Here is a 26,286-nt window from a genome sequence, read left to right on the forward strand (position 1 = left end):
GGCAGTTCTACATTGTCACAGCATGTTTTACCAAAACACTCTTAGTATGGCAGCTATTACCTTATTTCTGTGCTGGCAAAAAGCATGTCAGGGTCATGCTAATTGTACTCATTAAAAATATTAAAATCCTTTTCTATGGCTAAAAAACAAAACCAGTGAAATATAATTCTAGACACATTTTTATATATGTATATTTTTAGGTAATGAATTTGATCAGTTCTATTTTTATATCTTCTATTTTCTGCCTTGTATATATTTTTGGCTTAAAATATATACGCTTGATTTTGCCTGCACTAAGGAACACTTCAGTTGCTTGCTTCCTATGCTTGTCTTGTGCTTTAAAGGGAATATTCAATCTTTAAAACAACATTTAATTCTCTAAAGTAGGTTATAAATAAATCGCCATTAATACAATATCTTAATAACTTTAGAAAAAACGAACAAACCTGTTTTTAAATGTTAATGTGATGGATCAAAGTGCAGTAATTTACAATAATTCCCAACGTTATTTTTGATACATTCTGACCCTTATTGTATATGCTTGCTTAATAGAAATGTAATAATTAGTGCAGAGAAAAACTGTTAGTAGCCCTTGCAGTTAAGCCTCTATATAACTATATATAATGTATATAATATATTATATACAGTCTGGATATAAGAGGCATTTCTCACTATAAAATAAAAAGCATAATTATTGTAGTCATAATTTAAATATGTACATGTTGCCTAGGATGAGTAAAGCTATTGAATGTTGTTTTAAGATGCCTTTCCTTTGGACATTTCAATTGAAAGCTGCATTGTAGTAACATGTATATATATAGGGGGGCGTACAAAACATTTGCTTAGTTCTCTGTACCTAAACACACACACACACACACACACATATATATATATATATATATATATATATATCACAAGTTTTCTAAAACAATTATAAATTGCAAGTAGGTTGTATCTAACATGGACACTTGCACACATTCCTCACTACTTTTTAACGTTTTACATTATCTTTTAGATTTTGGCTGATTTGTTGTGTCTGTATTCAGCATTTATATATACTATAAATGACAAGTGACCTTACATTTTATAGCATACCAATAAGTCAACCATAAAATTCCTAACAAGAAACTATTATATATAACAATAATATTGATGAACCCAAAAAGTTTGGAGCCAGAACAAGACTTGTAGGACTTATAATTTCCTCACTCCCAGGATTTGGCTTTAGCAGGAAGATTTATCATTGGAATTCTCCTATTTTTGCTCCTAAAAATGTGCACGCAATTTAATGCCCACATTTTTCATTCTAAAATGTGCCTTAAAATTGGCTAGTTCGATTGTAAAATTCTCCTACTCGGTTCGCCTAGGTTCACAGGAGCGCCAAAAAAGGGTTAAATTAGATTGCCGCAGTGTCCTTTTTTTTTAATTGAAAAATTTTACTCAAATGTACTTAAACCTATATTTTTAAAGTGTATTTTAGGGAATACAAGTAAAACTTAAAATAATTTGCTTATTTTCAATCCATAATTAAATAGGAAGAGGTGCGCTATAAATATTAGGCCTGAAAAGGCTTAATATTTAAATCAATGATGTATAAAACCTTTTTATTAATTCTACTTGACAATCACAATAATAAAATTCTGAAGCTCTTCAGTCTACCAAAAACAAATACTTATTAAAAAAGGTAATCATCAACTCAAATTGTTAAAAGCTTAAAAGTCATAAAAAATCTGAAAAGTTTGAAATCTGTAACGGAAACCTGGTGTTTACCAATAAAACTACATTAAATACAGAAGTAACAACAAGTGATGTAGGCAGTGAAACCTTCATTATGTGACCTGGAGTGTTGGCTGGACCCCTAAACAGCGATTGTCTCACAGGAGGAGAATCAAGTCAGTCATGCCTGCATTGTGTGACCCAGAACCTGAGGAGATATTGGCAAGTTTGATGTGTTGCTCCACGGGAGGAAAAGTAAACGGATTGAAGTCCCTCTAACTGCCAGATGAACTTTAAGTAAGGTTAAACAGGTAATCCTGCACAACGTTTACTACAGTAATGGTAATTGAGATGATACCACAACCCAAAGTGAAGGAAACACTTGAACATTAAGTAATTATATGAGCTTACATAAGGATTATAACTTTCAGCTTTTTGTTCCTACCAATAATACATATGGATATTGGTAAACACCAGGATCCCGTTACAGATTTGAAACTTTGCAGATATTTTTTTTTTATGACTTTTAAGCCTTTAACAATATGAGTTAATGATTACTTTATTCGGTTTTTAATATATATTTTGTTTTTGGTAGACTGAAGCTCTTAAGTATTTTAATATTATGATTGTCAAGTAGAATTAATAAAACAATTGTTTGTGTACATCATTGATTAAAATATTAACCCCTTAAGGACCAGCGACGTACCATGTATGTCACTGGCCTTTTTTTTGGACTTGATTGTTTTATAGCGCGGTCTTGCCACCAGCGTTGAGACTGCTCTATTCCACAAAGTCTGCTGGAGGGAGTGCATTAATAGCGTGTTCTTGCTAGACTTGTGCTATTATGTCCTGAAAAAAACCTTAACGACCAGTGACATACAGGGTACATTGTGGTCATTAAGGGGTTAAACCTTTTCATACCTGGCCTTAATTATTGATGGTTTCTGTACATGTTGATTTGTTAAGAGTTTTATCAACACTTTCACCTAGATTACGAGTTTTGCGTTAACAGGGGTGCAGTGCTAACGAGCAGTTTTCCCTCACCACTCACTTGCAGACAGCGCTGGTATTACGGGTTTTTACAAATCCGGCGTTAACCGCAAAAAAGTGAGCGAAGAGCAAAATTTAGCTCCACATCTCACCTCAATACCAGCGCTGCTTACGGTAGCGGTGAGCAGATAAAACATAGGAATCAATGTGGGAGAGCCGGCTGAAAAAAAAACCTAACACCTGCAAAAAAGCAGCGTTCAGCTTCTAACACAGCCCTATTGATTCCTATGGGGAAATACATTTTATGTCTACACCTAACACCCTAACATGAACCCGAGTCTAAACACCTCTAATATTACACTTATTAACCCCTAATCTGACTCCCCTGACATCACCGCCACCTGCATTATATTATTAACCCCTAATCTGCTGCTCCGGACACCGCCGCCACCTACATTATACTTATTAACCCCTAATCTGCTGCCCCCAACCCTACATTATATTTATTAACCCCTAATCTGCCGTCCCCAATGTCGCCGCAACCTAACGACATTTATTAACCCCTAATCTGCCGCCCACAAAGTCGCCGCCACTATATTAAATGTATTAACCCCTAAACCTAAGTCTAAACCTAACCCCCCCTAACTGAAATATAATTTTAATAAATCTAAATAAAATTACTATCATTAACTAAATTATTCCTATTTAAAACTAAATACTTACCTGTAAAATAAACCCTAAGATAGCTACAATATAACTAATAGTTACATTGTATCTATCTTAGGGTTTATTTTTATTTTACAGGCAACTTTGTATTTATTTTAACTAGGTACAATAGTTATTACATAGTTATTAACTATTTAATAACTACCTAGTTAAAATAAAGACAAATTTACCTGTAAAATAAAACCTAACCTATGTTACAATTACACCTAACACTACACTTTAATTCAATTAAAGTGAATGTAAATGATACGGTTTGTAATGTACACTACCAATTCGCAATAAGCTTACAATTGAAACCGCAATGTTTTTTTTCCAATATTCATATTATGATATTAATAATTATATTCCAACTTATCTCCGTTTTGAACGATATCTCCTCCCATCCTGGACTTCCTGTATTCTGACTACATTGCGTATAGAGCAGTCCCGCCTGCTCTATTACGTAGTCCTGAAGCGCGCTCCCGAAGAGAAATCAATTAACAGTATCAGTTCAATTGTATTCTGCAATGCTTATTTATTCAAAAAGTATCAGGAAAGCGGTCGTATCGATACTTACTTTCCTCTATGTGTGATCGCTAATGTAAATTAGCTAGTAAAAGCTAGACGTGGACGAGCATTGCTTGTCAATCAGGATTCTGAAGGGAACGCATGCGCAGTTAGATCACGTGACAGAGAAAAAAAGGGGCTGGACGCCATGGGGTATGATCTATTATTTGTTTAAGGAACTGTCCATCAACTTAGAAATGATGGACAAGATGGCGGGCGGAGGAATAAAGTAAGAATAATAGCGATAAATATGTTTATATTCTGAATTCTTATTCAATTATAAAAAAATCATGACTTAAACTAACGTTTATTTTGGGAGATTAACAACATGAGGATGAGAGGTGACCGTGACTTTACATTCACTTTAATTACCTAAACTAAATACAATTAATTACAATTTAAATAAATTATCTAAAGTACGACCCCCCCCCCCACTAAATTACAGAAAATAATAAAATAATTACAAGAATTTTAAACTAATTACACCTACTCTAATCCCCCTAACAAAATAAAAAAGCCCCCCAAAATAAAAAAGCCCTACCCTACACTAAATTACAAATAGCCCTTAAAAGGGCCTTTTGCGGGGCATTGCCCCAAAGTAATCAGCTCTTTTACCTGTAAAAAAAAGTACAAATACTCCCCCCAACATTAAAACCCACTACCCACACAATTAACCCTACTCTAAAACCCACCCAATCCCCTCTTAAAAAAACCTAACACTAACCCTATCTTGAGAAGTCTTCACCTAACCGGGCCGAAGTCCTCCACAAAGCCGGGAGAAGTGATCCTCCAGACGGGCAGAAGTGGTCCTCCAGACGGGCGGAAGTCTAAATCCAGACGGCATCTTCTATCTTCATCCATCCGGCGCGGAGCGGCTCCATCTTCAAGACATCCGACGCGGAGCATCCTCTTCAAACGACGGCCGACTGAAGAATGAAGGTTCCTTTAAATGACGTCATCCAAGATGGCGTCCCTTCAATTCCGATTGGCTGATAGAATTCTATCAGCCAATCTGAATTAAAGTAGAAAAAATCCTATTGGCTGATTGCCATCTTGGATGACGTCATTTAAAGGAACCTTCATTCTTCAGTCGGCCGTCGTTTGAAGAGGATGCTCCGCGTCGGATGTCTTGAAGATGAAGCCGCTTCGCGCCGGATGGATGAAGATAGAAGATGCCGCCTGGATGAAGACTTCTGCCCGTCTGGAGGACCACTTCTGCCCGTCTGGAGGACCACTTCTGCCCGTCTGGAGGACCACTTCTGCCCGTCTGGAGGACCACTTCTGCCGGCTTTGTGGAGGACTTCGGCCCGGTTGGGTGAAGACTTCTCAAGGTAGGGTGATCTTCAAGGGGTTAGAGTTTTTTTTAGGGGGGATTGGGTGGGTTTTAGAGTAGGGTTGGTTGTGTGGGTGGTGAGTTTTAATGTTGGAGGGGTATTTGTACTTCTTTTTTTTTTTTTACAGGTAAAAGAGCTGATTACTTTGGGGCAATGCCCCGCAAAAGGCCCTTTTAAGGGCTATTTGTAATTTAGTGTAGGGTAGGGCTTTTGTTATTTTGGGGGGCTTTTTTATTTTGTTAGGGGGATTAGAGTAGGTGTAATTAGTTTAAAATTCTTGTAATTATTTTATTATTTTCTGTAATTTAGTGGGGGGGGGGTTTCCGTACGTTAGATAATTTATTTAAATTGTAATTAATTGTATTTAGTTTAGGTAATTAATTGAATTAAAGCGCAGTGTTAGGTGTAATTGTAACATAGGTTAGGTTTTATTTTACAGGTAAATTTGTCTATTTTAACTAGGTAGTTATTAAATAGTTAATAACTATTTAATAACTATTGTACCTAGTTAAAATAAATACAAAGTTGCCTGTAAAATAAAAATAAACCCTAAGATAGATACAATGTAACTATTAGTTATATTGTAGCTATCTCAGGGTTTATTTTACAGGTAAGTATTTAGTTTTAAATAGGAATAATTTAGTTAAAGGGACAGTATACACTCATTTTCATATACCTGCATGTAATAGACACTACTATAACGAATAAGATGCACAGATACTGATATAAAAATCCAGTATAAAACTGTTTAAAAACTTACTTAGAAGCTGACAGTTTGGCTCTGTTGAAAAGGTAGCTGGAAAGCCCACTGCAAGTGGCAAATAAGACACTCCCCCCCCCCTCCCCCTTCTTTTGCATATGAAAAGACGTTTACACAAACAGGAGCAAGCTGGAGTAGGTAGCTGACAGTATTCACATAAAACTTTGGGGCTTGGTTAGGAGTCTGAAAATCAGAGCAATGTTATTTAAAAATAAGCAAAACTATACATTTTATTTAAAAAAAAAACTTTATGGGCTATATAAATAGATCATCTACAAAACATTTATGCAAAGAAAAAATGAGTGTATAATGTCCCTTTAATGATAGTAATTTTATTTAGATTTATTAAAATTATATTTCAGTTAGGGGGGTTAGGTTTAGGGGTTAATACATTTAATATAGTGGTGATGACGTTGGGGGCGGCAGATTAGGGGTTAATAAATGTAGGTAGGTGTCGGCGATGTTAGGGACGGCAGATTAGGGGTTAATAATATTTTAGTGTTTGTGATGCAGGAGTGCGGAGGTTTAGGGGTTAATATGTTTATTATAGTGGCGGCGATGTCCGGTTCGGCAGATTAGGGGTTAAAATATTTATTTTAGTGTTTGCGATGTCGGGGGGCCTCGGTTTAGGGGTTAATAGGTAGTTTATGGGTGTTAGTGTACTTTTTAGCACTTTACTTAAGAGTTTTATGCTACGGCGTTGTGGTGTAAAACTCTTAACTACTGACTTTTAAATGCGGTATCAGTCTTGACAGGAGAGGGTCTACCGCTCACTTTTTGTCAGACTCGTAATACCGGCGCTATGCAAGTCGCATTGAAAATATAGGATACGCAATTTACGTAAGTGGATTTGCGGTGTTTTCGAGTCTGGCCAATAAAGTGAGCGGTGAGCCTGTCATTTCAAGACTCGTAATACCAGCGGGCGTTAAAAAGCAGTGTTGGGACCTCTCAACGCTGTTTTTTAACCCTAACGCACAACTCGTAATCTAGCCGTTTAAGAGGTAGCATATAGGTATTTTTTTATATTGATTTTTGTTTACCTTGGCAATATTAATTTTCTTAATTTCAATGATAAATGAAGCGCATATACTAATTCATCAGGAGAAATGTATCATTGCATCGCCTTAGCTTGCCTATGGAAAAGCGCATTTTTTTAATACATTTGAGCGCACATATGCCCTTCTCTAAAGGTGCTTAAGCAAAGCAAATGCATTGGAGAATTCTGATAACTCTCTTGATAAATCTTGCTCTCTTTTCTCATATTTTTAATAACTTATTGGCTGGATTTCCTTTTTTTAATAGTTTGACAAGACAATATCACAGTTGTTAGAACAAAATAAATGATGTGTCACTATGTATAAGCTGCAGATTATACATTTAATTTTTATTTGGAAAGCCAATTTAAAATGATTGTACAGTAAAGAAACAAAGATAGTTGGTGCATCATATCAATTTTAAAGACTTGAAAAGTCCCACATTTTTAACAGTATTTTAAGAGTAAGCCTCCTTGTGCTCCTGTTACTTTGGATGCAGCTTTAATTGCTATTTCACATTACTAGTCCATTTCATGCTTTCTTGCCCAGTATATTGTGTGCTGTCCTGCCACTTGGAGTGCAACGCTTTTGGAATACTGTGTGTATGATCTTTGCTTTTCAGCATAAGCAGCGCTGCCCTGTTCTAGAGGACCAGTTAGTGGATCTAGTTGTGTATGCAATGGAACGATCAGAGACTGAGGACAAGTTTGATGATGGTGGGACCAGCCAGCTGCTTTGGCAGCATCTATCCAGCCAGCTCATATTCTTTGTGCTCTTTCAATTTGCCAGTTTCCCGCACATGGTCTTATCACTTCACCAAAAGGTATGTTATCTACAAAACTCCCTCACATTCTCCAGGGTTTTAAAATATTTGTTTATGTAGTTTACTAGCTGATTTATAAATAGATTACAATATTTGCTAACATTTCTATTTGTATTGTAGATGTTTTGATCATGGAAAAACCACGTATTTCATTATTTAGTGTACTAATGTAGTAAGCAGACATATTCAACTGTGTTTTACTTCCATTTAAGTTGTTTATCTTACCTTGCTCTTTTTGATCAACCTTTTTTCCATGTCATGTTTGCTGTCTCTCTTATGTTAGTTTTCTCTCTTTTGCACCTTTACACTAACCTCGAAGATGGAAGGTTCATAATCATTCTCTCAGGTTCATGGAAATAGAGAGATAAATGTTTTTGTTTTTTTGTGTTTTTAATAATTGCATCCAAAACAATGTTTCATTAAGATTCCCAAATATGATGTTATTTATTATTTATTTAAAAAATATTCACTGAGTTTTCTTGCTCCAGACTATCTATCTCTCTTTCTCTCTCTCTCTGTCTCTCTTGTCTCTCTGTCTCTCTTGTCTCTCTCTCTCGTCTCTCTCTATCTTTCTAATTTTTTTCGTTTTTTGTAATGGTATTATACAACTCATCACTGGTGTGTTTGTAGTCCTGTCACATGGAGTAAGTACACATCTGGCAGATTTCTTTATTACATACCCTTTCCTCGTTTTTTTGTATCTAAGGCCCTTTATCACCACAGGATACAGATTGTCTTTCCACAACTTTTCTCATAACCTCAGCCAGTAGTTAGTCTGATGATCTCACATTTATGTCCAGGATTTTTAGAACGCAAAGCAGATTTTTCAACTCAACAGTCTGTCCCTTGAAGAAAGCAAAGTGCCTTAAACATGTAAAGATATTGGTCTCCTATTATTATTGTTCCATAGAGAGCTTGGTTAGACAGATCTTTCTGTTCCTAAAATGAACCCTCTTTTACTGTGTGATGCTTCATGTCCAGTCTGCTATTGTTTCTATCTGAATTTGAGAAGTATATTATACCTTAAATATTATCTGGAATGATTTGATCCTGCAGATACAAAGGTAATTCAACCTATGCCTCTGCATGAGTCTAACCTTTTTATTGTGCCCAGCTGAATGGTAAGTGTAATCTAGTTGTTGACTTCAGGGTTCTCAATGAATTTACCAGACACCCAGAATTCAAAATGGAGTCTCTTTGTATGATCTTGGAGCAATGAACCTGGCCATTATATATCCACTATCAGCAATCTAGTTTACATGTATCCCTCACAGTTTCATTTTCTCCACCATTTGAGACTACAGTTTCAAAGAACAGTATTGCCCTTTCTCTTCCATCTTCTACTTCTTTCTGACAATGGACACCAGACTCTCAGATTAGGGAGCCCACCTTCAAGAGCAAGGGAAATAGCCTCACAATAAAGATGCATTTCCCAATTATATTCTGGAGCTCATACTTTATTGGCTTTCACAAGAGTTTTGAGTGTTTGTGTGTATGAGCACAGTCAGTCAGTGCCATGGCAGCAGCTTATATTCTAGAGGACATCTATGCTACCGTGCTGGATGCCACCAAGATTGTGATCTTGGTATAGATTTTTAAGCTCAGTGAATTTCATGATTTCTAGACAAAGCTTGAAATTTCCTGTTATTGGTTAAAAAACTAAAGATCCTCAAGGTGGCATTTGTGGATGTTCCAGCTTTTTCTAGTAACTTGTTTTCCACTCCTTGTCATAATATCCAGAGTCATGCTTATTGTCATGAAACTAAAGTTAACATTGTGCTATGCTGGCACTAAAGGATTTTGATTTCTCTTTCTGTGGTTTCCTTCTCTCTGGGTCTGTCAAGAATTGCCAGTTTAATTTTTTCTCTCTCTAGCTAAATCCCTAATTCTTGCACAGAATAGTTTTTCATTATTATTCATTAACACCCTGAAGAGAAGACAACTAAAGGCTTTTTCCAGTTCAGGGTTCTTTTGGAGTATTGGGGGTGTTCTGTTTCTTAACTATAAGCCACTTTCAAAGCAATTTGCTGAAGTTACAAATTTCATGGCTTTTCACATAGGTGGCAAGTTTTCTCTGTGCCTATTGGGCCAGTTTTTTTCCTTCCTTCTGTTTTTTAGATTCCTCTTATTTTTTTTTATTTTATTTTTTTTTGTCCACAGACTTGTCCTTAAAGGGACACAGAACCCACATTTTTTATTTTGTGATTCAAATAGAGCATGCAATTTTAAGCAACTTTCTAATTTTCTCCTATTATCAAAATTTCTTAATTCTCTTGGTATCTTTATTTGAAAAGCAAGAATGTAAGTTTAGATTCCAGCCCATTTTTGGTGAACAACCTGGGTTGTCCTTGCTGATTGGACAGCAACAATAAACAAGTGCTGTCCAGGGGCTGAACCAAAAATTGTCTGGCTCCTTAGCTTGGATGCCTTCTTTTTCAAATAAAGACGGCAAGAGAACGAAGAAAAATTGATAATAGGAGTAAATTAGAAAGTTGCTTACAATTACACATTCTATCTGAATTACAAAATAAAAAATATGGTTTCCGTGTCCCTTTTAAGGACAAGTCTGTGGGAAAATAAATAAATAAGAGGAATCTAAAAAACTGAAGGAAGGAAAAAAAAACACGACTTTTCCTGTTGTGCATTTAGATATCTTTAGCTGTGACCTCTTAGGCAACTTGCTATAAGCTATCATATAAGAAGTTATGTTAAAGTGATTGTAAAGTTTAATGAATAAGTGTCCGGTAACTAAAAGTAATCTTAAAAACAGGGGCACTTTCATTCATTAAACATTATGACCCATATTTTTTAAAATACTTACTTTTGCTTTATGGTAAACATAACGCAGATCCTCCGCCCGCAGCTGCTGCTTTCATTAGCAAATTGTTGACAAATCCGGCTTCCTCCAATAGTTGTGTGCCCCCTTTGGCATCCAGCTTGTGAGCATCCATATGCTAATGAAAGCAGGATTACAAAGGTAAGTATTTTTTAAAAAAAAAGCATTGTAAAGTTTAATGAATGAAAGTGCCCCTATTTTTAAGATTGCGTTTAGTTACCGGGCACTTATTCATTAAACTTTACAATCACTTTAAGCATCCATATGCAGCTTTAATAATAACTTCACAAAATAGACTATACACTATATTTGTGTTTTTTTGCATACCTGGTGTGTTAGGGACAATACTTTTTTTTTATTACTCATGTCTCCCAATAGGTTCTTGCTTATGTGATCAGAAGATGACAAAAAGTGAGTAGTATATGTAGGGGTACAAATAGAGTCCCATAGACTTCTGGAAAGTTTATCCAAGAGTCACATGGCTATATATCCAGAGATGATGATTTATATACCACTCGCCTTCTGTTATAGAAACATGCTTATTAGTGAGTATAATTCTGGTTTTCATATTTCGATACACATCTTTTATTACTATTTGAGTACAGTGAACATTTCTTGTGCATTGAGAAGAGATCTACAAATGTTTTGCTTGAATGTTTAATCATTTAGTTCTGGTCTGCTTGTGTTTCTTAGATGCATATTATTATTATTTATTATTATCTTGCAGTTGGCAGGCCGTGGGCTTATCAAAGGGAGAGACCACCTCATGTGGGTGCTTTTGCAGTTCATATCTGGAAGTATTCAGAAGAATGCTTTAGCGGACTTTCTCCCAGTTATGAAGCTCTTTGATCTCTTATACCCAGAGAAAGAAGTAAGTCCTAAATGTCATATTTTTCATATATATATTAATATTTTATAACACTAATCCTTTGTATAACTGCAATATATGTGTTATTTTCTTTTTCAGTGTATTCCTGTGCCTGACATCACCAAACCCCAGTCCACACACTCATTTGCAATGACCTGCATTTGGATTCATTTGAACAGAAAAGCTCAAAATGACAATTCGAAATTGCAGATTCCTATTCCTCATTCACTAAAGCTACATCATGAGTAAGTGCTTCAAATTGTCTCCATATTTTCACAAATGTAGAAGTATTTCCATTCGTATAATGTATTTTACTTTAACATTTATTTGATTCTCTACAAATAGACGTTCTAGTATATGCATTTTGTGTAAAAAGTTAGCCTTCTCGCTCAAGTTTTAATTCAGTGGATTTTGCTTACCCATCACTAAACTTTTTAGCAGAATCTAAGTTGTATGCTTTTGTTCCTTGTTGTGGTGAGTTGATTGACCTAACTTATACAATATGTGTTGTTTTATTTTATCCTTTAGAAATGGCTGGACACATTATCGGATTTACATGAGGCACTAGAGGCTTTGTTTTTCTGTTTTTGCTAGATAATGCTGATGAGTTGATTTTTACACACTCAGAGAGCTAAATGTATTTTTGTTGTTGTTGTTAAAAGGTGCTCAACATTTTCAAGGATTTGTACAGCATTTGAATGAGCCTGTAGAAGGGCTTTATTATTTATTATCCAAAACATACTGCATTCTATGCAGTAACTTCAATTTGACAGCACTTTATCTTATCTTACAAAAAGGTTTTTTAAAACTTTGTTACGATTCAGGCTTGTCAATTTGACTTCTTTTAAAAGGTTATTTACATTGAGGCCACATTTTGTTTTGTTTTGTTTTGTCTTGTCTCTCATCCTAAATGGCATTTGCAAGTCTTTCTATGTTGTTAATATCTACTTTTAGTCCTGTGTTATAGGTAGCATGTTAGAGCTTATCGGTTTACCTTTGAGTTAAATGGGTTAGTCACTAATTATGCCTTCATGAGAGTAATAAAAGTAAGCACCTTTCAAATACAATACACTTCTGTTGTCTTGCTATAGAATAACATAAAATTAACCAAGTCTAAATTGTTTTAAAACAAATTAACATCTTGTTTGTTGCGATTGTTTTTCAGTAGATAAAAACAAAATTTATGCTTACCTGATAAATTCTTTTCTTTCCTGGCATGGGGAGTCCACGGATCCATTCTAATTACTAGTGGGAATTCAACTCCTGGCCACCAGGAAAAGGCAAAGAACACCCCAGCAAAGCTTTAAGTATCCTCCCACTTCCCACAATCCCCTAGTAATTCAGCCAAAGGAATATGGAAAGAGAAGAGGACACAAAGGGTATAAAGGTGCCTGAAGTTAAGAAACTGACAAAAGCAAAAAAGCTCTCTCAAGATTTAGTTAAGGGTGACTCGTGGACTCTCCATGCCAGGAAAGAAAAGAATTTATCAGGTAAGCATACATTTTGTTTTCTTTCCAATGGCATGGAGAGTCCATGAATCCATTCTAATTACTAGTGAGAACCAATACCCAAGCTAGAGGACACAGAATGGAAGGTAGGGAGAACAAGACAGGGGGACCTTAACGGAAGGCACCACCGCTTGAAGAACCTTCATTCCAAAAGAAGCCTCAGCAGAGGCAAAAACATTAAATTTGTAGAATGTGGAAAAAGTATGCAACGAAGACCAAGTGGCCACCATAAAGATTTGTTCCACAGAAGCCTTGTTTTTAAAGGCCCAGGAAGAAAAGAGAGCCCTAGTGGAATGAGCCGTAATCCTCTTAGGAGGCTGTTGTCCAGCTGTTTCATAGGCCAACCGAATGACACTTCTCAACCAAAAAGAAAGAGTAGTGGTAGTAGCCTTCTGGCTCTTAAGTTTACCAGAAAACACAACAAAAAGGGCAGTAGATTGCCTAAAATCCCTAGTAGTTTGCAGATAAAAGTTCAAGGAACGCACTACATCCAGGTTATGTAACAGACGTTCCTTATGAGAAGAAGGTTTAGGACAGAACGAAGGAACATCAATTTCCTGATTGATATTGCGGTCTGAAACCACATTAGGAAGAAATCCCAATTTTGTACTTAGGACAGCCTAATCCGCATGGAAAATAACACAAGGGGGGTCACACTGTAGAGCCGAAAGCTCTGAAACTCTACAAGCAAAAGAAATAGCTAGAAGAAACAAAACTTTCCAAGACAATAACTTAATATCAACAGAGTGTATAGGCTCAAATGGAGCCTACTGCAGAACCCTAAGAACAAGATTAAGGCTCCACAGAGGAGCAACAGACTTAAACACAGGGCTGATTCTGACCAAGGCCTGAACAAAAGATTGAACATCTGGTAAGTCGGACAGATGTTTATGCAATAGAATTGAAAGGGCAGAAATTTTAACCTTCAGATTACTGATTGACAAACCCTTCTCCAGACCCTCCTGAAGAAAAGACAGAATGTGGGGAACCCTCACCTGACTCCAAGGGAAACCCCTAGATTCGCACCAGTAAAGGTATGTGCGCCACACCTTATGGTAAATCTTGCGAGTTACCAGCTAACGAACTTTTTCTGAAAAACCTTGTCTAGACAAGACTAGGCGTTCAATCACCAAGCAGTGAGCTTCAGAGAGTCTCTATGTTTGGATGCAGAAAAGGACCCTGAAGTAGAAGGTCCTTCCTCAGAGGAAACTTTCACGGGGGAAAATACATCTTCACCAGGTCAGCAAACCAAATTCTGGGAGGCCAAGCTGAAGCAATTAGAATCACCGAAGCCTGCTCCTGTTTGATACAAGCTATCCACCGAGGAAGGAGGGGACAGGTAAATTAGACCAAAGTCCCATGGAACTGCTAGAGCGTCGACCAGAAATGCTTGTGGATCCCTTGATCTTGATCCGTATTTTAGAAGCTTGGTGTTTAGCCGAGATGCCATCAAATCCAACCCTGGAACTCCCCACTTGAGGGTTATCATTGAGAATACTTCCCGATGAAGAGCCCATTCCCCTGGCTAAGTCTGCCTGCTCAGATAATTTGCCTCCCAGTTGTCCACACCTGGTATGTGGATGGCAGAAATGTGACAATTGTGAGACTCCGCCCACTGAAGAATGCGAATCACCTCCATAATTGCTAAGGAACTCTGTGTTCCTCCCTGGTGGTTGATATATGCCACCAAAGTGATGTCTGATTGAAATCTGATAAACCGGACCAAACTCAGTTGAGGCCAAGCTATCAGTGCATTGAAAATTGCTCTCAACTCTAGGATATTTATTGGGAGGGCAGAATCCTTCTGAGTCCAAATTCCCTGAGCTCTTGAGGAACCTCAAACTGCTCCCCAGCCCGAAAGGCTGGCATCCGTAGTCACAATCTCTCAAGATGATATCAGGAAGCATGTGCCTTGGGACAGATGGTCCTGAGAGAGCCACCAAGACAGGGACTCTTGTCTGGATGTCTAAGACTATCCTCTGAGAGAGGTCCGAGTGGTCTCTGTTCCATTGTTTGAGCATGCATAACTGTAGAGGTCTCAGATGGAAGCAAGCAAAAGGAATAATGTCCATGGAAGCCACCATTAGACCAATGATTTCCATATACTGAGCCACTGATGGACGGATAGAGGACTAAAGAGAAAGACAGGCAGCAAGAAGTGTGAATTTTCTGACCTCGGTTAAGGAAATCTTCATGGAGATTCACCTTTTTCCAGATTAACTTTCAACCTATCCGAGCGGATAATCAACAACAAAGAATTCTCATGGGATCTTGCTAAATGAAAAGATGGCACCTGAACCAAGATATCATTCAGGTAAGGTGTCACCGCAATTCCTTGAGATCTGGCCGCTGCCAGAAGAGCCCCTAGAACCTTTATAAAGATTTGTGGAGCAGTAGCTAGGCGGAAAGGCAGGGTTACAAATTGGAAGTGTTTGTCCAAAAAGGCAAACCGCAGATATTGTAAATGATCCTTGTGGATAGGAACATGAAAATATGTGTCCTTCAGGTCGGTGGTAGTCATGAACTGACTAGAGAAAGAACAGAACGGATAGTCTCCATGTTGAAGGACGGAACCCTGAAATATTTGTTGAGACACTTGAGGTCTAAAATGGGTTGAAAAGTTCCCTCTTTCTTGGGGACCACGAAGTGGTTGGAATAGAATCCTTGACCTTGTTCCGCCAGAGGAACCAGGACAAACACTCCTAGAGAAGTGAGATCCTTGACGTAGTTTAATACTGTCTCTCTCTTTATCTGGTTTGCAGATAATCTTGACAGGAGAAATCTGCCTCTGGGAGGGCAAGATTTGAATCCTATCTTGTATCCCTGAGAGACTACCTTCACCGCCCAAAGATCAGGGACATCACAAATCCAAGCCTGCTAAATGAAGGAAAGTCTGCCCCCTTCTTGATCTGAGATTGGATCAGGGGTGGACCCTTCATGCTGATTTTTTCTCAGAGGAAGGCTTCTTGGATTTTTTACCCTTATTCCAAGGCTGCTTAGACCTCCATGAGGGTTTGGCTTGTTAAGGCTTGGAAGAAGAGGATGATTTTTGTCCCTTGAAGCTGTGAAAAAGGAACAAAAATTAGAAGTCTGGCAACCCTTAGAAGTCTTAGCACCCTTTCCACCTGTGACTGTGTAAATTATTTCAGCCAGACCAGGACCAAATAAAATCTTACCTTTAAAAAGGAAGAGACAGAAGTTTAGACTTGTGATCAATCAAAGCTTTCCAGCCTCCAACTAACAAATAAAAAAAAAAAACTTTATTTGCTTAAACAGGGTCCATAATGCAGCAACACCTTTTCAAACCAGCAATTGGTTCTTAGTCATGTCCACAACATGACTAAGAACCAATTGCTGGTTTGAAACGTTGTTGCTGTATTATGGACCATGTTTAAGCAAATAAAGGTTTTTTTAATGTGTTAGTTGGAGGCTGGAAATCTTTGATTGATCACAGTTAAACTGTGACCTGGCTAATCCCTTTTCAGTGCCCCAATTTTGAGAGTGGTGCTGTCTTCCCCTGTGTATTTTTCAGAAGTTTAGACTTGGACACCACGTCAGCAGACCAAGACTTTAGCCACAGAGCTCTGCGAGAAAGAACAGCAAAGCTAGAAGTCTTTGCACCCAAACGTACTACTTGCATGCTGGCATCACATATAAAGGTATTAGCCAGCTATAAAGCCTTGATCCTGTCTTGGATCTCCTCTACTGTAGTTTCCTCCAGAATCAGATCCGATAAGGAATCACATTGGTACGAGGCCACACCAGCGACCGCCGCAATACTAGCAACTGGTTGCCATTGAAAACCTTAGTGAAGAAAGATCTTTCTTAAGTATCCTTCCAGTTTCCTATCCATAGGATCTTTAAAGGAGGTACTATCCTCTAGAGGAATTGTAGTTCTCTTGGCTAATGTGGATATAGCAAAACAAATCTAGGGCAGGGGTCTCAGCGCAATTTAAATACTGTGCTTCCTTTCCAATTGATCCAAATAAAAATAAAAAACAAGCAATAAAATTACACAAAAAGAAGTTCTAGTTCATGAAATAGGAGGTTTCTAATTTCTCCAATATTCTAGATACGAACAAAGAACACAACCCTATCAGCATAAAAATACCAATAGTAATATACTATCTCATCAATATAGGAACACAAATGAAACACCTTCCCAGAATCAATATAGATTTGATAGAAGATATGAGGCAGAAGGGAGAAATGTAGATAAAGAAAATCAGTGGCAAAGAGTAGGGGGAAATAATGTTAGAAGACATAACACATACAGAGAAGATATATCTTCAAGAGTCTCTACTCAAAATAGATACACTCCATTAAGGCAAGAGACTAATGTGATTAAAGATTGGGAACATCCAAGCACATCCAATGCAGAAAAAAACCCAATTAGGCAGCATTTTTTAGGAAGAGGCCAACAAGAAAACGCTTGGGATTTAGGACAAGAACAAGAGACAGAAAGAAATCCAAAAAGAAGGTTCAGACAGAGAGGAAGCAGAGGAAAGGGATTAAAAAAAAAAAAAGCAGAAACAGGAGACCCTGGTAAGATAAAGAAATTGGGGAGGTTGGAACAAAAGGAATTTGAGCAATAAGACCCTGAATCAAGAACAACAAAAGATTTTTAAATAAAGGTCTATCCTTTCCCCTTGACAAGTAAGACTGACAAAATTAATACCTTTATCGATGCCCACAGATTTATAAAAACCGTAAAGAAATGGTTTTTAAAAAATCCAGCAAAAAGAAGCATAATTTAAAAAAAAAAAAATTGTACAACTTTTATAAGCACACAGATCTTAGAAAAAAAAATCAGCTTTTTATCCCTAAACTGTTAAGGGGGACATCAATAGTTATTTGAGAGACTTGTAACACGAGATATACAGAACATTAAAGACAACGATACAAGGATAAAAAAAATGTAATCTATCAATAGAACAGACAAAAGAGATAAGGGCTTTAGAGAAAGATGAATATATTGTCGTAAAGCTGGTGGATAAGGGCAGAGGCATAGTGATTTTAAACTAATCAGATTACTTAAAAATGACGTGTTAGTATTATAAAAAAAGTACATATGAGAGGTTAAATAAAAATCCAACAACACTATATAAAGAGGCATTAAAAACTCTATTACAAAAAGCAAAAGATAAAAGGATACTTAATGAGAAAGAATTCTCCTTTTTATGTGTAAAATATCCAGATACCACTTTTAGATTGCCTCCCCAAAATACACAAGTCCATTAAAAATCCACCAGGTCACCTAATTATCTCAGGGATAGATTCTATTTCTAGTAAATTGTCTGAATACATAGATTTCTTTCTACAAAAATATGTGAAGACCCTTCCATCTTACCTTAATGACTCCACTGATTTTTTAAAATACTTAAAGAGATAGAATGGGAAGATAATCTGCTTTTGGCCTCATGTGATGTCTCAGCCCTCTACACTAGTATAAAGCATGAAGATGGCATGGAAGCAATTAATTATTACCTTAAAAAAGAGGATAGTTTAGAGAAAGCACAAAAGGATTTTATTTTAGAGGCTATTAATTAACTTTTCTTTGAAAAATACTTCTACCTACAACTGTATGGAACGGCGATGGGAACTAGGTTCGCCTCCAGCTACGAAAACCTCTTTGTGGGCTTATGGGAACACATATTTTTGTATCAGTAGATCTGGGGGCGAACCTAGTTCTCTTTAAGAGATATATAGATGATATTTTGATAGTTTGGGGGGTACAAAAGAAGATTTAGAATGTTTTTGGTTTTTTAAGATTATGAATCAAAATACAAAAAATCTAAAATGTACGTATGAAATTAGCAAAAGCGAGATACTTTTTCTGGATTTGAATATTAGAACAGACGGAAATAAAATAACCACTAAAATATATTTTAAATAGGTGGACACAAATAATTTTATACATTTCACCAGTTGCCATCTAGAGAAGTGGAAGGAAAATATTCCCAAGAGTCAACTGATAAGAATTAGAAAAAATTGCTCAGAGGAACAGGATTTTGAAGAACAAGCTGAAATTATTAAAGACACATTTTTAGAAAGGGGATATAGTAAAGAGAGATTGGAGCAAAATAAAAATGAAGTTTTAAAAATTGATAGGGAAAACTTGATTAGAAAAACTAGTCAATCAACAAGAAAGAGATTTTTATAAGCCAGAGGAACAATTTGTATCCCCTTTATTACACAGTTTAATACAAATAAATCAATGATAGAATGGATTCTGAAGAGACATTGGCCAATCCGAAAAACTGATGACATTTTAGGACCAAGACTAGCATAAACCCCACAGATTGTTTATAGAAGGGCAAATAATTTAAAAAACATATTAGTACCTACGGATATGTAAAAAAAATAAACAAAAAATTTTAGATAAGGATCTCTGCGGGAAGGATATTAAAGTTTTTTTTTTTTGTGGTACTTGTAAAGCTTGTAAACACTCCCAAAAAGGGAACATTTTTACCTCCTTTATAACTAAAGAAGAGTATAAAATACACAAAACGATAAGGTGTACAGACAAGAATGTAGTTTATCTAATTGAGTGTAAATGTGGGGTTCAGTATATAGGTGAATCCGAGAGGCCTATAAAAGAGAGAATAAGGGAACACATTAACTCAATTGAAAATATGGATCAAGACAGAAATAAAGAATTACCAGTCCAAAACATTTTAAGTCATGCAATAAAGGGATATTTGAGAGATTTAAAATATACTGCAATAAATAAATTAAATAAGAATTGGAGAGGGGGGTAAAAGAACATAAGGCTTTGTTAAGACTAGAAGCAAAGTGGATCTTTGAAATGAATACCCTGACCCCATCTGGTTTAAATATATATTTCAACTTAGGTAGTTTTCTTAGGGAATGTTAGGACATTTTTTGCATAAGAATTTAGAATAAGGAGCTTTGATTATTTACATATTGTCTGTATTATGACAATAATTAGGAGTACGGATACATAATGTGTGCATTGCAACCATATGTCCAAAGATAATGGATACAAAGAAATCTATAGAATGTATCCTTTTTGTATATTCATTAGTGTGTTGACTAGTAAATGAATCGACACTGCCACCTAGTGACTAAAAATCCTATATCTTATGTAGAGTAAGATTTAATGTTATAGAAGAATATCCTTCTGTTTTTAAATTAAATATTTATAACACAATGTATTCTTATATCTACAAAATAATGTTATATAATTCTGCACATAGTGCAGAATTATATAACATTATCTTAGCGCTAACTTTATTAAACATAATATTGCAGCTGATATTTTATTATAAAGGAGGATTTCTCAGACCACCACTCCTTGCTCTGCTGAGCGGGTCTGGTTTTTTCACTGAGCGCATCTGGGCAGTTGTCTAGTCACAGCCTGGCCCGATCGCACCATTACACTCAATGTAGCTCGCTCCCACTATCAGACGAGAGCGGGAGCGAGCTACATTGAGTGTAATGGTGCAGCCGGACCGGGCTGTGACTAGACAGCTGCCCAGATGCACTCAGTGAAAAAACCAGACCCGCTCAGCGGAGCAAGGAGTGGCAAGTCTGAGAAATCCATCTTTATTATAAAATATCAGCTGCAACATTATGTTGAATAAAGTTAGCGTTAAGATAATGTTATATAATTCTGCACTATATGCAGAATTATATAACATTTTATTTTGTAGGTTTACTGCCCCTTTAAGTATTAAATGCTAGCAAAAAATTTATTATCTTCTTATACTTTACAAAATAAATTAAATTTTTTAATCTTTTGGTTTGGTAGCGGGAGCGAGCTAGATTGAGTTTAATGGCGCGATCGGGCCGGCTGTGACTAGACAGCGTACCACAATGCGCTTCTGAAAAAAAACAGACCCGCTCAGTAGAGCAAGGAGCGGCTTTCTGTAAAAGTAATTTTCTTAGATAAATATCTATGCAGCCCTTTGTTTTATAAAGCTAGCGCTAAGCTAATGTTATATAATTCTGCACTATGTGCAGAATTATATAACATTATTTGGTATGTTTACTGGCCCTTTAAGTTCTTTAGGAATAAAGCGCCATTATTAGGTTTTAAACTGCTAAAGATTATCTTGTATAAAATATTGTGGTCTAGAGAATAACAGTCTCTGATTGTGTATGAACATATTGTTTTAATCAATGCATCTTGTAAGCATTGTAAATTAAATATACTTCAGATTAGTACTAAATATATTGCACTTTACCACAGCCTATATAAGGATGCACTAAGCATTGGAAAATTGAGCTTGAGAAAGGAGGGATACCTCAGAAACGCGTTTCTCAATTATCAGTATTGAATTTTGGCTCTAAGGAGCGCCTGTAGGAGCAGGTACAACAGGGGAAGCACTAACGGACTGTCTGATGTGAGGTGTAGCACGTAAACCTTGCAGCCGTTATTATACTATCCCCAAATAACCAAAGACCGAGGGAGAAAATAAAGTTTTTTGGACTGTACCAAAGACTGGAGCTCCACATCATTACCGCTATATGCTGAAGATTGAAAATCAACAGGACTTGAATCAACACCTACGGTAAACAAAAAAACCATGTTTAGAAGCTTTTGGATCGTCAATGGACTTTATATGTTTTTACATTTAACATTTGGCTTTATTGTGAGATAATTTTTTTATAAATGTCTTTATGAAGTGTATGCACATTTTTTATCTGTTTTTATTTTCTAATGAATGTTTAGATTAAATTTTAACAGATGACACTGCAATTTTAACTTATAGCTTGCTGCAGGGACATACTGTTTAGCAGATTCATGATTGGAGGAATTGGAAACCTCCTTTTTCATGAAAAAATAGCAAATAAGGGAAAGTCAGTTAAAGTGGAGAGTAACAGTGATAACGTATGTCTATCAACTGAGAGCAGTGTGTTGATCAACTAGCTCCCAAAACGCAATTCAAGCGTTGTTAGAATATCGAGTATTGATAGTGGAAAGTGACCAGGTCCTGTGAGTTTTCCCTACCTCGAGTTTGGACCGGTGAGAATCATATACCTCCGCTGAATGCACATGTATAAGATTATAAGTGCAAACACCCTAGATAACTAGTACATATAAACGCCAAGAGTCCACACTTCATACCTGTGTACTACTGGAACCTGAGCGACAGTCCGTTTCGGCAGTATATCCGGTTTCTTTACTGTGTATGGATTGTCTCGTTCAATTGGTATCCAGCTCCTGCGTGAGCTCCGGTGGCTGCGGTGGGTGACTCCTCCTTTCGTTAGCGTCCCAGGTGTTGGGCGTGAAGATGCGGTCAGGATAATGGTGCAATACTTAGCTGCTGTGCTACACTAAAGGCCAAGCAAGTGCAAACAAAAGTGAAAAAGGAGCACAAGCAGCAGATCTATGCACAAAGAATTTATTTACAGATAGTAAACATAGCGCATTGGCGCTCTGAGTGAAGAAAAACAAACACGTTTGTCAAACAATATACAAAACCGTGAGAGGGGAGAACAACCCCCGGGGTAAATACTGACAAAAACAATAAGACTAGCTTTTAGGAAAACAGGTATACGCGTTTCAGCTTACAGCCTTACTCATTACCTGGCTTAAACACAGTGAGGTGAACTTAAAAACAGTAGCTAGTCATCCCATTGGTGGATGGGAACACTCCCCCCAAATAATCCTCCAATGGGTGTTTAGTTACGTAGCTGAGGACACCTGGGGACGCACAGGGTTACACACTAAATACAGCATACTGTGAATACACATGGAACAAGATAGGAATAATTGTAAATACTACATAATTAATGAATGATAGAAGATAATAAGCAGTACCCGTGCATTATATACAGTTTTAATCCTATAATTACAAAACAATTTCAGTGATCAAAATAGAAGAAGAAATGTGTTCAGTACAGCCGAGGGCAGAACAGATAGCTCCGGACCCAGCAGGACACACCTGTAGTGCTGGGACGCTGCTTCATAGTGGCTGAAATGAAAGCACAAATAATATAAGCACGGGATAACAGTCGTTTACATCTAAAGACTAGCAACCAATATAAACATTATTATTACTGAGATATAATCAGTACGCTCTGTGTATACATACTGGACCTTGAGCTATATCTACAGCAATAACAATAATAATAATAATATTACAGTTAACCCTTAGCAGAAGTAAAGTTATTGCGGAGTCTACTAATACATAGGTACCATTAACAAATGTATTCCATGCCACACCGGACAATAGGTGGCTTCACTATTAGAGAGAGCCCCATTTACACTAGAGAAATAAGTCCATAGGGCAAACCGGAGTCCCAAGGACCTGATAGGTTATACTAGGGAGTCCTAAGTTAGTAGGCTACTACACTCCTAAGGTAACGTGGTAAAGACTATATATAGTTAATGTGTGCAGGGCGAACCGGGTGGGGTAGAGGGTCGGCCCTACCAAAAATTGATGAGGTCATATTCCGAATTTAGGCCCCTGGAACTCTTGTCCTGAGTTTAAAAATCCAGAAGGCCTCCCTCTCCCCCAATCTGCGGACCCTGTCGACTCCCCCCTTACAGGGAGCCACCCTCTCAATAATGGTCCAAGAAAAGGAACTAGTGTCTTTCTGGTGTGTCCCCGCGAAATGTTGAATCAATGCTGTGGTAAGTACCCCCGCCCTTATGTCACTAAGGTGCTCCTTAATACGGGTTCTGGCTTCTCTTGTCGTGAGGCCTACATATTGGAGGGAGCACTCCCTACAAGAGATCAAATAAACCACATATGTAGACCTACAATTGAGGCAAGAATCTATCATGAAATTCTGACCTGTCATTAGTGAGATGAACCGGTCACCAGGGGCCAGCTTCTCACAAGCCACACATGTACGATGGTGGCAGTGGAATGTACCTTTACAGCTCAACCATGAAGAGATAGGTTGTCCTGTCTTTTTAATTCTTGTGGGTGCCACAATGTTGCCTATTGTTCTATTTTTCTTGTAGGAGTACCTTAGGCCCTCTGTAACTACCTGTTGGAGTTTGTCATCTGCAGACATAAGGGCGGGGGTACTTACCACAGCATTGATTCAACATTTCGCGGGGACACACCAGAAAGACACTAGTTCCTTTTCTTGGACCATTATTGAGAGGGTGGCTCCCTGTAAGGGGGGAGTCGACAGGGTCCGCAGATTGGGAGAGAGGGAGGCCTTCTGGATTTTTAAACTCATGACAAGAGTTCCAGGGGGCCTAAATTCGGAATATGACCTCATCAATTTTTGGTAGGGCCGACCCTCCCCCACCCGGTTCGCCCTGCACACATTAACTATATTTCTCCAACATAGGTGTGTCCGGTCCACGGCGTCATCCTTACTTGTGGGATATTCTCCTCCCCAACAGGAAATGGCAAAGAGCCCAGCAAAGCTGGTCACATGATCCCTCCTAGGCTCCGCCTTCCCCAGTCATTCTCTTTGCCGTTGTACAGGCAACATCTCCACGGAGATGGCTTAGAGTTTTTTAGTGTTTAACTGTAGTTTTTATTATTCAATCAAGAGTTTGTTATTTTAAAATAGTGCTGGTATGTACTATTTACTCTGAAACAGAAAAGAGATGAAGATTTCTGTTTGTAAGAGGAAAATGATTTTAGCAACCGTTACTAAAATCGATGGCTGTTTCCACACAGGACTGTTGAGAGGAATTAACTTCAGTTGGGGGAAACAGGGAGCAGACTTTTGCTGCTTGAGGTATGACACATTTCTAACAAGACGATGTAATGCTGGAAGCTGTCATTTTCCCTATGGGATCCGGTAAGCCATTTTTATTACATGAAGAGAAAAAAGGGCTTCACAAGGGCTTTTAAGACTGTAGACATTTTCTGGGCTAAAACGATTTATATATAAGCATATTTTATACTCCATAGCCTTGAGGAATTATTTTAATCTTGGGAACTATGTAAAATAACCGGCAGGCACTGTATTGGACACCTTATTCTCTAGGGGCTTTCCCTAATCATAGGCAGAGTCTCATTTTCGCGCCTCTATTGCGCACTTGTTTTTGGGAAGCATGACATGCAGATGCATGTGTGAGGAGCTCTGATACATAGAAAAGACTTTCTGAAGGCGTCATTTGGTATCGTATTCCCCTTTGGGCTTGGTTGGGTCTCAGCAAAGCAGATACCAGGGACTGTAAAGGGGTTAAATATAAAAACGGCTCCGGTTCCGTTATTTTAAGGGTTAAAGCTTCCAAATTTGGTGTGCAATACTTTTAAGGCTTTAAGACACTGTGGTGAAATTTTGGTGAATTTTGAACAATTCCTTCATACTTTTTCACATATGCAGTAATAAAGTGTGTTCAGTTTAAAATTTAAAGTGACAGTAACGGTTTTATTTTAAAACGTTTTTTGTACTTTGTTATCAAGTTTATGCCTGTTTAACATGTCTGAACTACCAGATAGACTGTGTTCTGTATGTGGGGAAGCCAAGGTTCCTTCTCATTTAAATAGATGTGATTTATGTGACACAAAATTTAGAGAAAATGATGCCCAAGATGATTCCTCAAGTGAGGGGAGTAAGCATGGTACTGCATCATCCCCTCCTTCGTCTACACCAGTCTTGCCCACACAGGAGGCCCCTAGTACATCTAGTGCGCCAATACTCCTTACTATGCAACAATTAACGGCTGTAATGGATAATTCTATCAAAAACATTTTAGCCAAAATGCCCACTTATCAGCGAAAGCGCGACTGCTCTGTTTTAGAAAATGCTGAAGAGCATGAGGACGCTGATGATATTGGTTCTGAAGTGCCCCTACACCAGTCTGAGGGGGCCAGGGAGGTTTTGTCTGAGGGAGAAATTTCAGATTCAGGGAAAATTTCTCAACAAGCTGAACCTGATGTGATTACATTTAAATTTAAATTGGAACATCTCCGCGCTCTGCTTAAGGAGGTGTTATCTACTCTGGATGATTGTGAGAATTTGGTCATTCCAGAGAAATTATGTAAAATGGACAAGTTCCTAGAGGTCCCGGGGCCCCCCGAAGCTTTTTCTATACCCAAGCGGGTGGCGGACATTGTAAATAAAGAATGGGAAAGGCCCGGTATACCTTTCGTCCCTCCCCCCATATTTAAGAAATAGTTTCCTATGGTCGACCCCAGAAAGGACTTATGGCAGACAGTCCCCAAGGTCGAGGGGGCGGTTTCTACTCTAAACAA

The 26,286-nt window shown here is 37.5% G+C and overlaps 1 protein-coding gene across 4 annotated transcripts in view; it reads left to right on the forward strand.

Annotated features, from left to right (window-relative positions):
* MED23 (mediator complex subunit 23) overlaps positions 1 to 26,286 on the forward strand; it is a 225,331-nt gene that overhangs the window by 112,628 nt on the left and 86,417 nt on the right. For all 4 annotated transcript variants that reach the window (XR_008402041.1, XM_053710679.1, XM_053710681.1 and 1 more), the window contains 3 exons: positions 7,729 to 7,929; positions 11,493 to 11,636; positions 11,733 to 11,878. Coding sequence is in view for 3 of the 4 variants with exons in the window: in XM_053710679.1 (XP_053566654.1) it covers positions 7,729 to 7,929; positions 11,493 to 11,636; positions 11,733 to 11,878 (491 nt within the window). In the remaining variant the exon portion in view is untranslated. The remainder of the gene's footprint in view (positions 1 to 7,728; positions 7,930 to 11,492; positions 11,637 to 11,732; positions 11,879 to 26,286) is intronic.

This window comes from Bombina bombina, chromosome 4 (assembly GCF_027579735.1).
Source record: "Bombina bombina isolate aBomBom1 chromosome 4, aBomBom1.pri, whole genome shotgun sequence".
NCBI lineage: Eukaryota > Metazoa > Chordata > Amphibia > Anura > Bombinatoridae > Bombina > Bombina bombina.